At 50.5% G+C, this 16,940-nt stretch overlaps 1 protein-coding gene across 5 annotated transcripts in view; it reads right to left on the bottom strand.

Annotated features, from left to right (window-relative positions):
- Positions 1-4,005: 4,005 nt before the first annotated feature.
- TEP1 (telomerase associated protein 1) overlaps positions 4,006-16,940 on the bottom strand; it is a 37,926-nt gene continuing 24,991 nt past the window's right edge. The window contains exons 27-54 of one of the 5 annotated variants that reach the window (XM_057723337.1): positions 16,494-16,586; positions 16,069-16,201; positions 15,781-15,931; positions 15,395-15,528; positions 15,121-15,209; positions 14,730-14,844; positions 14,045-14,285; positions 13,727-13,850; positions 12,730-12,854; positions 12,512-12,611; positions 12,147-12,302; positions 11,789-12,001; positions 11,396-11,549; positions 11,074-11,286; positions 10,290-10,450; positions 9,907-10,020; positions 8,785-8,892; positions 8,273-8,405; positions 8,114-8,190; positions 7,875-8,007; positions 7,622-7,758; positions 7,338-7,462; positions 6,141-6,284; positions 5,895-5,991; positions 5,044-5,149; positions 4,732-4,937; positions 4,497-4,601; positions 4,006-4,248 (exon numbers count right to left, since the gene is read on the bottom strand). In XM_057723337.1, coding sequence (XP_057579320.1) covers positions 4,126-4,248; positions 4,497-4,601; positions 4,732-4,937; positions 5,044-5,149; positions 5,895-5,991; positions 6,141-6,284; positions 7,338-7,462; positions 7,622-7,758; positions 7,875-8,007; positions 8,114-8,190; positions 8,273-8,405; positions 8,785-8,892; positions 9,907-10,020; positions 10,290-10,450; positions 11,074-11,286; positions 11,396-11,549; positions 11,789-12,001; positions 12,147-12,302; positions 12,512-12,611; positions 12,730-12,854; positions 13,727-13,850; positions 14,045-14,285; positions 14,730-14,844; positions 15,121-15,209; positions 15,395-15,528; positions 15,781-15,931; positions 16,069-16,201; positions 16,494-16,586 — 3,810 coding nt within the window. In that variant the 3' untranslated portion in view covers positions 4,006-4,125. Of the gene's footprint in view, positions 4,249-4,496; positions 4,602-4,731; positions 4,938-5,043; positions 5,150-5,894; positions 5,992-6,140; positions 6,285-7,337; positions 7,463-7,621; positions 7,759-7,874; positions 8,008-8,113; positions 8,191-8,272; positions 8,440-8,784; positions 8,893-9,906; positions 10,021-10,289; positions 10,451-11,073; positions 11,287-11,395; positions 11,550-11,788; positions 12,002-12,146; positions 12,303-12,511; positions 12,612-12,729; positions 12,855-13,726; positions 13,851-14,044; positions 14,286-14,729; positions 14,845-15,120; positions 15,210-15,394; positions 15,529-15,780; positions 15,932-16,068; positions 16,202-16,493; positions 16,587-16,940 lie in introns of those variants that run through there. The other 4 variants (XM_057723338.1, XM_057723339.1, XM_057723340.1 and 1 more) reach the window with 4 other exon arrangements.

Below are 16,940 nucleotides of genomic sequence, written 5' to 3'. Positions count from 1 at the left end.
TTTTCAAAAAAATGTAAGAGAAGGAAATACTTCCCAACTTATTCTATAAGGCAGTATAAGACTAAACCCAGATAAAGATATCACAAGAAAACTATAGACCAGTATCCCTTAAGAATGTAGATACAGGGGCTTCCTAGGTGGCGCAGTGGTTGAGAATCTGCCTGCCAATACAGCGGACGCGGGTTTGATCCCTGTTCCAGGAAGATCCCACATGCCGCAGAGCAACTAAGCCCATGTGTCACAACTATTGAGCCTGCGCTTTAGAGCCTGTGAGCCACAACTATTGAGCCCACGTGCTGCAACTACTGAAACCCATGCGCCTAGAGCCCGTGCTCCGCAACAAGAGAAGCCACGGCAATGAGGAGCCTGTGCACCGCAACGAAGAGTAGCCCCCACTCACTGCAACCAAAAAGAAAGCCCGCGCACAGCAAAAAAAAAAAAAAAAGAATGTAGATACAAAAATAAAATACTACTAAGCCTAAACCAGTAAACTATAAAAATGAGCATACACCTGGAACAGGATCATATACCTGGAAAAGAATCATACACCTGGAAAAGGCATCCAGGTTGAAAAGGAAAAGGTAAAACTATATTTGCATATTAGATGATCAAATATATATATGTGTGTATATATATATCTCTCCCTAAATAATACACAGAAAAATTGTGGAATACAAGATCGATATACAAAAATCAGTTGTATTTCTATACACTAGGAATGAATAATTTGAAAAGGAAATTAAAATAATTCCCTTTATAATAGCATCAAAAAAATAATTAGGAAAAGATTTAAATCACAAAAGTTATAAACTGAAAACTATAATACATTATCGAAAGAAATTTAAGAAGACCGAAATAAGTGGAAATACACTGTGTTCATGGATTGGAAGATTTAATATTTCTAAGATGGCAATACTCCCCAAAGTGATCTACAGATTCAGCACAATTCCTGTCAAAATTCCAACAGCATTTTTTGCACAAATGAACACGACAAACCTAAAATTCATATGAGAGGGTTTCCCTGGTAATGCAGTGGTTAAGATTCCACCTCCCAATGCAGGGGACATGGGTTTGATCCCTGGTCCGGGAAGATCCCACATGCTGAGGAGCAACTAAGCCTGCAAGTTACAACTACTGAGCCCACGAACTGCAACTACTGAGCCTGCATGCTGCAACTACTGAAGCCTGCATGCCTAGAGCCAGTGCTCTGCAACAAGAGAAGCCACCACAATGGGAAGCCCACACACCACAATGAAGGGTAGCCACTCCACTCGCCACAACTAGAGAAAGCCCGCACTCAGCAACGAAGACCCAACACAGCCCAAAAAATAAATAAAATTTAAAAATGAAAATGAAGTACTAGGAAAACAAACCATTTGTGGAATGGTACCAGTCCACAAACCAAATTTTGAGTAGATATGCTCTAGATTTCAAAAGCAAATTGTGGTGGGAGTTCCCCAATGGCCTAGTGGTTAGGATTCTGGGCTTTCCCTTCTGTGGCCCAGGTTCAATCCTGTGTTGGGGAACTGAGATCCTGCAAGCCGCATGGCATGGCCAGGAAAAAAAAAAGAAATTGTGCATAGATGTGTAAAATAGATGTTAAAAATTGACACATGAAAAAGGTGCTTTTGCAGATGGGTAGAAGAAAAGACTGTTCCAATGTCCTATGATCATACAGTCCAATGACTATAATTGTGGAACTCATCCAGGCACTGGGAGACACTGAAATTGCTTAATGATAAGAACTCAGAAAATATTTAATGTAAAACCTAAACTGATTTTCCCTTGAACTCCCTTGAGTACATAGTTACGTTACCTAGAACCTGTTCTTATCTACATTCACAGCAATTACACTTTGGCCTCGCTGTATATCTCCAAGATAAGAAAGGCAGATCACGCCCTTCAGGTGGACCTGGCCAACAAAGCTGAGTCTACTGAGCAAGGTAGTCTTTACTTTCTTCAGCCTCAGCTGGGGCTAGAGAAAGCCTGCACTCGGCAACAAAAATGCTTTTGTAGCACTTTTAGAGCATGGAATACAGACATCTAGGGCTCCCTCCTGTCCTTGGCCCATGCTTTCAGGGGAACAAAAGGCAAAAGATTGAAAGCAGTGACTTTCAGGATGATGCTGTGCCATGGTTCTCTGCAGCATTTCAGGGCAGTAGTCATGGGCTCGTGTGGAGCAGGTAGTCTAGAAGGTATATTTAGAGCCCTTACATGAGGCATATGAAAGATAGAAGAGACACGACCTATGATTAAGACTTATCAGCCAATGGCACTCATGTACTTATCCTAGGGCTGAGAGAGAATATGAGGCACTGGTAGAAATAAGGTAAAGTCCTTCAGGTGATTTCTCCGTGTAAAATCTGGAATCAGGGTAAAGTAAGAGCAAAACTGAGTGCCCCTCAAATCCCTAAATCCTGAAAACTCTAGGCCAGAGTGCAGTGATATTTCTTTGAGAGAACCCTACTAACCCAAGATAAAATCCTGTAATAGCTCTGGCTTATCATACACAAGTCCTTGAATTCTTGGACAGAGAAGACCCTTAACTTCCTTAATCCTTAGAAAGAAAGGGCCTCAGGGAACTTCCTCTCCCATAAAATAGAATTATAGGAAAATAAAGTGGGAGAACTTTTACTTAAGAGGGTCACAGTCCACAGCAAGTCCACGTGTAGGCATTGTTCCACCTTTCAACTCATTTTATTCTTTGTGAACTTCAATTTGATCTTTTGAGATCTCTTCCAAGAATGCAACTTGCAAGTCAAGTGGCTGCCGCTGCTCTGTCAGAGGCTATGAAAGCCAGAAGACTTGTTCTGCTCTCAGTGTCCTAGCTTCTCACCTCTCACCGGGCAGCTGGCTCTGAGCAGACAGGGCTGTTTCTGTGAGAGGAAACTAGTGTTGTCCTGGTTCTATCCCAGTTCTTTCCAAACACCCTGAACAGGGCACAACTGACCCATTCGTCCTTGAACAGGGCACAACTGACCCATTCTTCCTTCTCTTCCTCTTCCTTGGACAAGTGAGAAGTCTTCAGATCTCTGTTCAAACTAAGTGCTGGTCAACATCACTTTCATTCCTCCTCTTGGAAGGAGTCATACCTTAGGGTCCTGGGGCCAGAAAATGACACAAGAATTCTAAAGCCTAATTACAAAGAATACTAAAGATCTGGTTCACCTTTCTTGCAGTTGTAGTAAGGATTAATGTTAAATCAGAAAAGAAATATAAGAACATCCATATTCTCTCCTCTCAGTCCAAATCCCCATAACAACCCAGGCAGGGGGCTTCCCTGGTAGCACAGTGATTAAGAATCCACCCGCTAATGCAGGGGACACAGGTTCGATCCCTGGTCTGGGAAGATCCCACATGCTGTGGAGCAACCATTGAACCTGCGCTCTAGAGTCCATAAGCCACAACTAATGAGCCCACATGCCACAACTATTGAAGCCCAAGAGCCTAGTGCCTGTGCTTCGCAACAAGAGAAGCCACCACAATGAGAAGTCTGTGCACCGCAACGAGTAGCCCCCACTTTTTGCAACTAGAGAAAGCCCGCGCGCAGTAACAAAGACCCAACACAGCCAGTAAATAAAAATAAAATTGATTAATTAATTAAAAGAAAAAAAAGGAGGGACTTCCCTGGTGGCACAGTGGTTAAGAATCCGCCTGCTAATGCAGGGGACACGGGTTCAATCTCTGGTCTGGGAAGATCCCACATGCCATGGAGCAACTAAGCCCAGGAGCCACAACTACTGAGCCTGTGCTCTAGAACCCACGAGGCACAACTACTGAGCCCATGTGCCACAGCTACTGAAGCCCATGTGCCTAGAGCCCATGCTCCACAACAAGAGAAGCCACCACAATAAGCCCATGCACTGCAATGAAGAGTAGCCCCCACTAGTGGCAACTAGAGGAAGCCCAAGTATAGCAACAAAGACCCAACACAGCCAAAAAATAAATAAATAAATAAATAAATAAATTTACTAAAAAAAAAAGAAAAAAAAAGGAATACAGGCAGGACTGCACATGAGATTTTTTGACCTTTTATTTATATAACTGTATCAAGAACGTAGCCACTGGTGTCTTCAGGCTTTGCATCTCCAGAACAAGGGGTCTCTCTGCCTCGAGCAGTGATCTTCATTCCCAGGACAGAAAGTATACATTGCCCTGTGTGTCTCCCACTGCGAGCTGCAGGGTAGAGTTAGGACCCAGCCAAGGTTCCAGGCAGGTCACTGCTCCTTCACATCGGAACAGGCCCAGCTACAATGCAAACATAAACGAGAGATGAGGGCTACAGCCTAGGGCCTCCTTACTAACTTATTTGTCTCTCACACCAATGACTTTTGTTTAGAAACAGGTTAGTTGCACATTATTGCAAGAAAAATAGAAGAAAACAATCTTGATCTTTTGCCCTTTCTTACCCCAAGTTTGCTCTATGACACCTCTTTAGCCCTCCTTACACACACACACACACACACACACACACACACACGCACACACACACTTACCAGCTGCATACTGGGTCTCTCCCACAGTTTAACATCTCTGTCCTTTGAAGCTGTCACCAGCAACTCAGGCAGCACGTGGAGGGCTGTGACAGAGCCCGTGTGAATCTTAGAGATGGAAGAGAAGAGGTGTGGTGAGTTCTCAGTGGACCGTCCCCAGTCAAGGAAGCAGAGAAGTTTGCTGGGTCAGACCTAGAGCCTCCTCCCCAGTATCTGTGACCTTTCCCCTAAAGCTCACCTTTCTACGCTGCCGCGTCTTTAGCTGTGGGAATGTTGGGCAGGTATACGTGTCAGTACTTATACACTGGTCCGTCTCTGGAGTCTGGATTTGAGGCATTTCTGCTTTTTCCTCCCAGATATTATCTGTGGCCCATTCTCCTTCAGCGTTGCATCTGGCTAGGTTCCACAGCATCCCATCAGAGCTTGCACACAAAAATGAGGACTCTGCCATTTGAAGGGCAGAGTTTGAGCCACGTCTTAGACTTTGAAAGATCCACCAGCCTCCCCTCGGCCATCTCTGGATTCCTTGGGCCCTCCCATCACCACTCACCAGATTCAGGTTTGGCCTGAGTTACTGATATGAGGGTCTTACTAGGATTATCTAAGCTCAGATTAAATTCCGGGCACTCTTCAAACTCTCTTAATTCCTTTTGGCTCTGTGAAAGGATAGATCATTTTGTTTAGCCGATTTGTGTCACTTACTGCTACCCAGACAAAGCAACTCTTTTCTGCTCTGGGCTGGTCAAGATTTTTTTAAATTTTATCCTAGGTACAGTAAAGTATTGATACACAAATCTTAAATGGATATCTTGATAAAATTTTACACAAGTATACATCCATGTAATCACTGCCCAGATCAAGATGTAGAACATTTCCATCACCCTGGAAAGTTGCCTCCATGCCCCTTTCCAGTCAATACCAGAGTATCACCACCCCCAGAACTAACAATATTCTGACTTCTGTCACTATAAATTATTTTTGCTTGTTCTTGAACTTCATTTCAGTGAAATCATGTAATATGTACTCTTTTGTGTCTGGCTTCTTTCACCCAATGTATTGTCTATGAGACATGTTCATATTGTTCCAGACACTGCTAACGTTCACAGTGGCAAAACAAGAACGACCTAAAGGAAATGCAATTAAGAAAACTCCTAGGTATATGGTTTCCCATGATTCCTTTAAACACTTGAATCTTTTTTTGTATCAATGAAATCTTACAAGGAAACCCAATATAAAACACTCTTAAGTAGTGTTTTATAGTGCTCCAATTGAAGGAAGAGAAGGGGATTGGAACCAACCGCTTTTCCTTTCCTTCCACTTATCCTCCATCATGGCCCCAAGGCTTTAAAATGTTGGTCCTGGACAAATGGTTGTTTTAACACACACCCAAACAGAACTTACTGAGAGAGAAAGAACTGTAAGCCTCATGGACTGCAGGACAAGCACACCATAGTCCTGGTGGGTGGACAACATCATAGGATCTGTTGTATAGTCTCTCCTGGTTTATAAGAAAGAAAGAGGCTAAACCCAGCAACACCTCTCCGTAAGATCCCAATGTTTGTTCTAGTTAGACCCAACCTCAGGGTAGCCACTAACCCACTTTTCCTCTCTCTCCAGCCCAAGATAAAACAGCATTTTGGATCTTACCAGATTACAGTGGGCTCATCACCTGGCTTCATGTACAGTAACTGCAAATCCGCTTTGGCCAAGATGAGGCCATGACCATCAGGGGCCAGGCCTACACCTGTCAGGAACCCTAGATCCTCCTGCAGAACTCGGTTCAGGTGAAGACTGTAGCTCAAACAAGATACATGGACAGAGAAAGATCCTACTTTAGTCCACCTCTCTCAGGCTCCTCAGTTCCCCGTGAATTCCTCAGGAGTAAAGTATAAAACAAAATGTATCACTGTCCCTACAAATTGTGTTCTTCTTTCTGCTTTTGTTATAGTAGTATCCATCATACCATCATCACCTTACTTGCTCAAACCAGGAATCTCTAACGTTCTTGTCCTTTCCTTCCCTCCTGACCTCCAGCTGATCGATAAGGCTGTGGATTCTACTTGCAACACACGCCTAAATCTGTATCTCTCCTTCTCATCCCCACTGCCCAGGCCAGGGCCCACGTTATGTCTTCCCATAGCATCAGCTGTCAATGTGCTTGCCCTACCTGTAGTATCTCTCTACGACTATCCCTCCTCCATATGGCCGCTAGAGTTCTCTTTCTAAAATTTAGATAATTATTCTGCACAAAATCCTTAGCACTGTGCCCTCTACAGCCTGGCCCCAGTTTATTTTTTCAACCCAATTCCCCATCACGACTCACACTAAGAACCCAAAGACTTAACTATACTCAGAATACAGCACGCACTCTCGTGCCTCCATGCCTTTTGTTAATGTTCCCTCTTCTTACTAAAACACCATTCCCTTCCCTTACTGATCCAGAAAACTCCTACTCATCCTTTAAGCCCAATCTCAAATAGCATCTCTTCTATAAACAGTAAATTTCTTACATTCTGCAGCCCCAGGAATTTTATATACCTTTATTATAGCAGTAATCACTCTGCATCTTGTTGGCAGTTTGCTTATATGCACATTCCTCTACTGAGCTTCCTTAATTAACAATTAATTTCAATCTGGTTCACACTGCCTGGCCCAGAGCTTAGCATAAGTAAGCACTTGATAATTATTTATTATTATTTTAATTGACATAGTGACAAGCAGAAAACAATTTCCCAGGGACTTTTTCCTGCTTATTAACTAACATCCTATTGACCTAGTTCAGAAGTAGAGGGGAGTGATTTGAGCAAAACAGCCATATCCATTAACCCAGCCGCTTCATTTCACCTGAAATTTCTGACTGTTGAACCCTTCTGCAGTTCCACTCGCCACTCGCTGACTTTTTCATCAGCACTGACAACAATCAAGGTGTGGGCTGAGTACCAGATCAGAGCACTGATGCGGCCTGGAGCCTAGTGAGCACAAGTTTATTTCAGTATTTCTGAGGAACCAGGATTAACTTTCCTTCCCATCCCAGGCATCTACACAACCTCTAACCCCGGCACGTGCCATCAGGTACACAGCCAGGGCAGAATTCACATCAACGAAGAACTGAAGTTGACCCAACTCACCTGTGCTGTGGCCACAGCCTTAGCTTCCTGCCACAAGGTGAGCTCGCCAGCTTGATTCCCAGACACAGCTACAGAACCGTCTGGGGCCCAGGCCACAGCAGTGATGGCTGCAGGACTCCTGGGTATATATGTGTCATCTGGAGAAGAAAGAAAGTGATTCATTAGGAGCTGGACCATTGCTGGGGTACAGACCTTCTTGGTCCCACTAACACAGCCCCATTTCACACCTTGCCTCTCTCCACGCCTCACTCACCTGCTCCTTCAGGTAACTGCCAGAGCCGTATGGAACCATCCTCTGAGGCGGTCAGCAGGAGGCCCGAGGTCTCTGAAACCGCAGCTGTACTGACTGGGCCACTGTGTCCCAGGAGGGTGTGTGTTTGAAACACCTAGGAGGAAAGGATGGAGATGGAACAGGGGGGAGTTGACACAACAGGAGGCTGTCCCACTATACCCTTTCCACGGCCCCCACCCAAGTCCTTTCAGGGAACTCACCAAGAGTGGATGCCACAACCGCATGGCCCCATCCAATCCAACAGTCACCACCAGAAGCTCTGACCCCGGCTGGCCAGCTGATAAGACATAGAGACTGAGTCAAATAAGGGGAGAAGGGAAGAGGCAGTGGGGATGGAAAGGTGGCTGACATTTCATTACCTGCACGGGGCTCCAGGGCAGCTGCACAGTGGCTGATGGGTCCTGAGTGAGCAGGGATGCTGGTCAACTCCACACCCTGATGGTCCCACACTTTCAAGGTCCCGTCTCGGCTCACGGATACCACGTGCTCCTCCTGCCTCAGGGCACAGGATCAGAGAAGATCCACACTGAGCAGGACATGGGAATTATGACTCCCACCACTGAGGTGTGGGCTGAGCATTAAGAGCCTAGAAGATGTCAAAGAATGAGGACACCCCCGGTAGTGGGGCTGGGAGGCTCAGGACTGCCATCCTGCCACAAGGTCATGATACTGAGATACTGTGTTTTCAGGCTCGCCCTTGCCTCACACCAACCCTCAGCCTCCGTACCCTAGTCCTGCTCTCACCCAAGCCCAAGCATCTCACTCTTTATACTTCTTTTGCCTTTGGGATTAGATATCCAATGCATCTCATCTCCCAAAGCCCCCTTAACCTTCCCAGGGAACCCCGGTGAGCTCTCCGTTGCCCTCTCACCACGGCCACCACGGCGCTCACAGCACTCTGATGACCCAGGAATTGACAGAGCTGCTGTCTCGACTCTGGGTCCCACAGCCCCACAGAGCCGTCACTGGAGCAGGAGACCTGCAGAGTCAGAGGGCAGAGGAGTGGAATTATCAGCATCGCCCCAGCATTTCTCTACACTTATAACATAGGGTGGGGGGAAGTAAGCCTGTGATTAAGAGCAAGGGCCACTCTGGGTTCAAATCCTAGTTCCACCATTCACTACTGGGTGACCTGGGGCAAGTTCATCTCTCTGGGCCTCAGGTTTCTCATCTATTCAACCAGGATAATGACAGTGTACCTACTGATATGGGGCTAAAGCATCTGTGTACAGTAAAGGACTTAGCACACTGCCTGCAACATACTTAGCATTGAATAAACAGTAGCTATTGTCCTTGTTATTAACATAATGTCAGTCAACAACAACTCTGTCTCACCCCAGCAAAGGTGAGACATCTGCAAACACCAGGAGAGATCTGGCTGCCTAGAAGTCAGGGGTAGGACAGACTATGACAAGTCTATTCAATTGTTACTCATTTCTTTTTGAGAACAACAGGGACTCTGGGTTAGAAAACTAGGCTTTACCAATCCTGAGTGCATAATTTGAGACTCATTTTTCACTTAGGACCAAAGAAATCATAGCAGTACCCTTTACCTGCAGGGACAGGGCATCCTAAGCCCTTCAAGGGAAATCATAGCAGTACCTGAGGGACAGTTCTGTGTGCCTGTTAAGAGCATGGGCTTTCTTATCATAGAGTTTCCTGGCTCAGCTTCTTTACTTACATGACCTTGGAAATGGTCTTTAATCTATCTGAGCTCAATATCCTTGTCTACGAAACAGACATAATTGTAGTATCTTCTTTAGAGGGTGATGTAAAGACTAAATGAGGCAATATATACTAAGGGCTTCGTCCAAAGTCTGGCACATACTAAGTGCTCAATAAATGTGAGCTATGATATTGGGTGTTAGAAAATTATATTTATACTATATCATACTATATTATAAATGGGTATTAGGAATAGGATGAGGTGGGAAGTGTTGTCCTTGCCCAGGAACCCTGCTGAGCTTTGCGCCACTCCAACCCCTCCACTCACCAGGAGGTTGTCTTTGGTCCAGGCACAGCCAGTGACCCAGTCTCGGTGACAGGCAGAGAAGGAGCAAATCAGAACAGGGGCTTTGGGTGTCCTCACATCCCAGCAGAGCAGACTCTGGATAGGTCCCAAGAGAGGAAGCCATCAGGACCGTAAGACAGAGGTAAGAACACCAGGGCCATCTCAGGTAAGAAGTTTCAAGGAAAGAGGGCGTATCAGAAGAGGAACTATCAAACCAGTGCAGGAGGTTTAGCAAAGCAAAAAGCTGGAGGAAGCAGTGGGAAGTGAGCTGCTCAGGAATCCAGGACCTGAGGGGTGGTGGGGCCTAGCGGGGCTAGGGACCCCAGGGGAGGAGGGCCCGAGGGGTGCAGCCTCCTGCAGCTCACCCGGTCCCTGCCCCCAGTGGCCAGGCTGCATCCATCCGTGCTGAAGCTACAGCAGCTCACGGGGCCCTCGTGTCCCCGGAGCTCAGTGCCACAGGGGAAATCTTCCGTCTTTTGTGGCAGTGTCAGCAACTGCCTTGGCCACAGCCGCACTGTGAAGTCCTCTGCATTGGAAATAGGAGACAGGAAGATTTTCAGAAAGAGGAAGTGAGACAGGCCTGGAAGGCCAAAGACAAAGGCAACCACCGGGGCTGAGGGTGATGTCTGAGGGCACAGCTCCAGGGGAGGGACGCTGGGAGTCCCAGCAAGCCCCTGTACAAGGGTCGGTCATCACGGGAGGGCACAGGACAGGAATGCCCGCCACTCCCAGCTCAACTCTGCAGCTGTCTCTCCCAACTGCACCTCCACACCCTCCTCTATCTAAAGTGCCCAGGGTCACTTTGACCAAGCCTCCCACCTAGAGAGGACTAGTGTCATTTTCACCTCAACATCTCTCTCTCTCCTCCTAAGGGAAACTCATCCCTTTACACAGCAAAATTCCCCACTGGACAAAAATGCAAAGGGTTACAGGGATTATAAAGACATCCCAGAAAAAGGGTTAGGAAACAGGAAGAAACGGTCTAGGCTGATTATGCAAGATAAATGCATTTAAAAGCACATTGAAAGTTGTAAAAAGGTATATAGGTGCGTGTATTTTCATGCACACATACACATACAAGTTGAAGAAAGGTGTTGGCATATTTCAAAGGAACAGTCACTCCCAGCCCTGCCCACTGCCCAGCTGTACCTGAGGTAGCAGCCAAGAGTTCGGGGGAGGTGGCCAGTCCCAGCACAGGCTTCCGGTGTCTGGACAAGAGCCAGAGTGACTGGAGGGAGCCTCCCTGGAGCAGCCAGCCCTGCAGGGCCCCATCTTCTGCACCACTCACCAACACGTTAGGGCTGAGCCAGGCCAGTGCGGACACTGCCACACCCAGTGCTTGACACTGAGCCCCCTGGGAAGCTAGAGGATGAGAGACAACGAGAGACGAAGACTCTTGGAAAGGCGGCCAGAGTTGGGGCGGGGGGGCTCTTTCCAGACTCAAACACTCCAGCCCTTCTCCCTTCGGTACCTGAAGAAATTCTGTAGATCCGAATGCCGTCCGCGCGGTACCCAACCGCGACCTGATCACCATCTGGGCTGAGAGCCACGGAGAGGGCAGGAGAGAGAGAGGGGGAGCCCAGGCAACCACGGGGTCGACCCAGAGACCCGGACCACACCTGCACCTGAGGGCCGAGAAAGGGACTTAAAGAGAACCCACGCCCACCCCCTGCCCCCACTGACGTCCTCTTTCCAGAGACGCGTCTCTGAGAGCTCCTGTGCACCCACCCACACCCCTCTCCCCACAGCACACACCAGCCAAGCTCCTCCAGACTCCTCAGCAAAGGCCCCACCCTGCCCCCAAATAGTCCACGCCTCTGCCGCCCCCTCCCTGTAGCCCACCACCAGCCCTCGGTAATCTGACCTTGCCGTCCTCTCCAGCCGTCAGTAACTGGCACCCAGCACGCAGGGAAAGGGCAGCGGCTACAAAGCCATGGTGGGCAGGGAAGGCGGCCAGCCGCGCCCCCTCCCGCCAGGCCCACAGCTCCACCATCCCGTCTAGCCGGCCCACAGCCACAACCCGCCCAGGCACACGGAAGGCCAAGGTACGGACGGAGGCTCCTGGGGCCCCCAGTTCCTGCGTGGAGAGGTAGAAACGGGAACGTCAGGGCCTGCTCTCAGCCCAAACCCAGAGGGACACAGGATGCGGGTGTCCCCCATTCCCCACCTTTCACTCCCACCCTCCCGGGCTTCCTCCCCTGGGGCCATCCAGCTCCTCTCACCTTGGTGACCTTGAGCCCATCCACCTGGAAGACGCTGAAACTGCCAGCCCAGCTGCCAATGGCTATCCCCTGCCCCTCTGGGTGGAAAGCAACGCAGTTGAGGGGCTTGGGACAGGTGTGCTGGGAGGCCAGCTGCCCCCTGACCGTGTCCCACAGCTGGAGGAGAGAGCAGATGAGGAGGACTCAGGGTGCTGAATACAGATGGCTGGGCTGCTCAGTCTCAGAGTTCCCGGGGCCACCTCGTCCAGTCCCCTGCCCTCAGCAGGCCAAGCAGTCAGAGCCTGTGCCGCACTGAGGAGGACAGCCCCACAGGGCTGACGCTGCCTTTAGGGCCACTTTCACCACCACAGCCCCCTGGTCGTTACCTTCAGGCATCCCCCCAGGCACACGGTGGCCAGCAGCCTGCGGTCTGGGCTCAGGCAGCAGCCGGTGATCTGGTACTGGTGAGCCTGCATCTGGAGCACCCTACCCCAGGGAGACAAGGTCAGGAGCTCCTTGGCCACAAGCCCCCTCTTCAGCCCCCTCCGCCTGGGCTTCCAACAAAAGGGAGGGCCCTCACACCGGGACATAAGAGGCCCCTTACCGACAGCCATGCTGCAGGTCCCAGAGCTCCAGGAGCCCGTCGAAGGCAGTAAGAAAGAGGGCGTTGTCCGAGAGGAACGAACAAGAGGAGACCCCATCGCAGCCACTCACCACAGACCTCTCCTCCTGTGACAGCGAGCGGGGACGCGCACTCAGGACACTCCCCTGACCACTCCATTCCAGCCACTCCAGGCCCCAACCAGGAAGGAGGCAATGGCTGGAAGCGCTGGAGCCCTTGGCTCTCTACATTCCCTGCTAAGTCTCAAACTATGGCCCTCCGGCCCCACAGCAGCAACACCTGTTAAAAGTGCAAAGCTCTGGGCCCCACTCCAGACCTAGGCCAAGCTCGAACAGGTTCACGTGAGGTCACATCGTCTGCCCCACCTCAAATCCCATATGTATCCCTGAGTCACAGATTTGTTGAGTCTGAGATGGGAATGGTGTTACACATATGCATGTATATGGGGGGTGGGGCTGACGTGGGTGAAAGAGGAGAGAGTGGCTGTGGCTGTGGGACCGACCTCTCCAGCCTGATCGACTGCTACTCTCCCTTACGCACACTCTGCTGCAATCATTCCCAGCAATTTACAGGAAACATCCCCCCACCCCCCACGTCTTTGCCCAGGCTCCTTAATCCTATGTCCTCTAGTAACTGCACAGCTCACTTAGCTCTTATCTGTCACATGGCTATGTTTTGGTTCCTTTTTCACCCTGTATGCCTTATCTTTCAACAAAACTGACCACTTGATGGGCAAAGACAATGTCCTAAGCCTCACGTTCCTTGTGGTGCTTAGTGCAATGCCTTGAAAGGAAGGTATTCAGCAAGTATTTGCTGTGAGATTGATTTTTTTTGACCAAGCCCTTGTGATCTGATGCAAGGAAAGTAAAGTCGCTGAATCAAACAGGGAGAAAACAGGTGGGTTTGGCTCATCTCAGGCTTCAGGGCAGGACGTGAGGCTTTTCTGAAGATAAATCCTACCCCACCTTCAGCGTCATACCTGCCAGGTTCTCAGGTCCAACAGGTAAACCGTCCCATTGGCAGTGCCCACAGCTGCTCTTTGTCCATTGGGGGAGAAGGCCACGGCTGTAGGGGATGAGGAAGCTGCCAGGGACAGGCTGGAGCTAGAGAAAGAATAGCAAGAAAGGGAAGAAAGGAGGAATGAGGGGAAGGAAGCAGGTGGGAATTTGTTTCGGCATCTCTGTGCCTGAATCCCCTCTCCATGGTGACTCCGGTCTGTTCTTTTTTCTCCAGTTTCAGAGAGGGCTGCAGCTTGCTCTCTGGTGGGCTTATCAGCATCTGGAGTCAAGGATCTCACCTTTGCTGGCCCCCCAGGGTCTGGGGTTTATTAAGCCAACGTAGGATGCGCTGGAGATGCCATCGCTGGGCGAGCTGGGGGGCCTGGCGGCAAAGAGGTGAATCCAGAGGCTGATTTGCTGCCTGCTGGTGCAGGAGCAGTGGGTACTGGCTGAGGACTGGAGCCTGCTGCCTCAGGAAGGTGTGGAATACAGCAACATCAGCCTCAGGAAGCTTCTGCTCCTCATCAGGGACTGAGGAAGCTATAGAAGAGATGCGGAGTGTCACTGGGGAGCCAGCCTGGACCCCCATTAACCCCAGCACCAAGTCAATCACATATGATGTATCTAAAATGCTAAGTCTCAAAGTGTGGCCCTCTGGTCCCACATCAGGAACATCTGTGAAAACTACAAAGCTTTGGGTCCTACTCAAGACCTAGGAAACCAGAATCTGGGGACCCAGGGTTCAGCAATTTCAACACATTTCCCAAGTAATTTTATGCCCACTAAATAAAGTGTGAGAGCCTCTGGTTTAAGAGACCTAAGCAAAAGGTCTCCCAAGAATCACTTGCTTACCCGCTTGGCATTTTCACCTCGGAAAAGAAATTCAACTGTTCTTTCCATTACACCTCCCTCTGAGCAGGGCCCGCGTGAACACACCCAGGAGCCCACAGCTTGGAGAAGACTCCACCCAGTAACTCATCTCACCATAGAGGGCATGGGCCTCCAGGAGCTGAGAGATCAGCCCCAGTTCCAGATGTGCGGCCACCACGTGGAGACTGGTGAGGAACTTTGCGAGAAGACCACGGTTCCCACTCTGGAGCTGGAAAGTTAGACTGGATTCATTAAGGATGTGACGAGGCTGGTGAGGAAGGACTGTCTAGTCTTGGACCCTGCGCAGCTAAGACCTATACTTAGGAGCTGGGACAAAGGACCTGCAGGAAGGAGACAGGAAAACCAAAAGGAGAAAGGTACAGGGAGTTTGGGGGGAGGGGGGGAACTGCAGTGGGGATGATGGTGGCAGTCAAGGGGGAGAGGGGTCTCAGAGGAGCCAAAGCAGCTCCTTGGGAGAAGGTGTCTATGGGATCTGGAGACTAACCAGGTGATAAGGCAGGTCTCCCAGAGCTTCAGGAGGGCAACTTCGGAAGGTACCAGAGGCATCAGGGTCACACGTCTTCCAGAGCTGAGCTGCAGGTGTGGGTCATAGGAACAGACACTGAGATGCACTTGGCGCTGAAGCACCTCCAAAGAACACATCCCTCAGACTACAGCAAGAGCCATCCACCCCCTGGGGTGGCAGGCGAGGGGGCCAGCTGATGGGGAGCACCAGGTCCCGTGCTCAGTGCCCCAGGGGTTAACCGGACTGCGGTCACCTGCGATGAGGATGTGTGCTGTCTTCTCCAGCTCTGCCCTCTTCCCATAGCGACATTTAGCAGCTGTTCTCAGGGGCCCATCCTGGAGGCAAAGCCGGGCGCCGGGACGTTCCAGGGGTCCCTCCCCTAGCAAACTGATCCCGTGTGAGGGAGAGGAGGCAGGAGAAGAGAGAGGAGGCCTGTCGGTGAGCATCCTGGCACAGCTGTGAGTTCCCATCCCCACCTCAAACAGTGGTAACTTGAGTGACAGCCATTCGGGGTCTGGGAGACAAGGGCTAGGGGCTATACCGAGGGAAGGGTAGGATGAACAGAGGCTCGCACGGGGCCCTGGCTCAAAGACGGGGAGGCACAGGAGGTCAGCGGGAGCTCAGCAGGGGCACCTGTACCTGCGCAGACTCTGGATGAGGGAGGCGAATGGGCCCATGGGGTAGGGGTCCCCGCTGTTACCAGCAGCCACTGCTTCTTCCCAGGTCTTGGTCCCCCTGGGAAGTATCCGCCATGCACTCAAGACTCCATGCAACTGGTCCACAGTCAGACCTGAAAACCCAAGCTCTCTGAGGCCCTAAACCACGCAGCGTCCCCATCCCCGAGACACCTAGTCCCTCCCTGCACTGCTTGCTGAGACCCCAGCTGAACCAAGGTCACCAACCCTTGAGCCCCCTCTAAGCACTGACCACTGCGTGTGACCTCAAGAGTGGCCAAGGCTTGGGGAAGGACACTGGGGCCGTGCTCTTGCTCCAGGGTGCCCAGGATGTGCTGCAGCAGCAGGGGGACAGTGGCGGGCAGGGCCCGAAGTCTCTCAGACACCTAGGAAAGGAGGGGGAGGGGCCTGAGTAAGTGGGGGGAGGGGCAGAGGCAGCTTTAGTTGTGGGCTGGGGAGGGGGCAGCAGGAAAACCTGTGGGAAGGGACGAAAAGGAAAGCAACACTGGTGGGAGAGAAGCAGGGTGGGGGGTGGAGATGAGGAATGGGGGACCACGAGACGGCAAAGGATGAGGGTGGGAGACAGTGAGGAATGGGGATGAAAGCGGCTGAATGGAGGACGGGAAGTGGGGTCAGGATTTAAAAGATGAGGAGCGAGGGTTCACAGCCTCAACTGACCTGCTCATAGAGCGTGAAGAGCCTCAGGTGATCGGTGACCAAGCGCAGGTAGAGCGGCAGGGCTGAGCCCCGCTTCACCAGCAGCAGCCGCATCTGACAAGACTCAGAGGACTCGGCACAAGGACCAGAGAGCCTGCTCACGGCCAGCCCCCCGCCCCCTGCCCTCCACCCTGGCACCAAGCCCCGTGCGGGGCAGCCTCTCCTCTGAGCGCCCCCGCCGGGGGCGAGACCCACGGCATCACTCAGGACACAGCCATCCCTGCCTTACACTGCTCTGCCCGGCCAGCCCTACTCCTGGGGAAACCCCCATGGCTCAGCCGGCCCCACTCAACAACCACAGCTTTCTCCTCCCCTCACCCAAACAGGCCCTGGAGAGGCCCTTCACCAGGGGAAAAGAACTGGGTGATGTTATAAGGAATCGCAGTTATCTTACTAACAACTTCCCCT

Source organism: Hippopotamus amphibius, chromosome 2, assembly GCF_030028045.1.
Source record: "Hippopotamus amphibius kiboko isolate mHipAmp2 chromosome 2, mHipAmp2.hap2, whole genome shotgun sequence".
NCBI classification, from domain to species: Eukaryota; Metazoa; Chordata; class Mammalia; order Artiodactyla; family Hippopotamidae; genus Hippopotamus; species Hippopotamus amphibius.
Note: the sequence above shows the minus strand (reverse complement) of the source record. Positions and strands in the feature narration are given on the sequence as shown.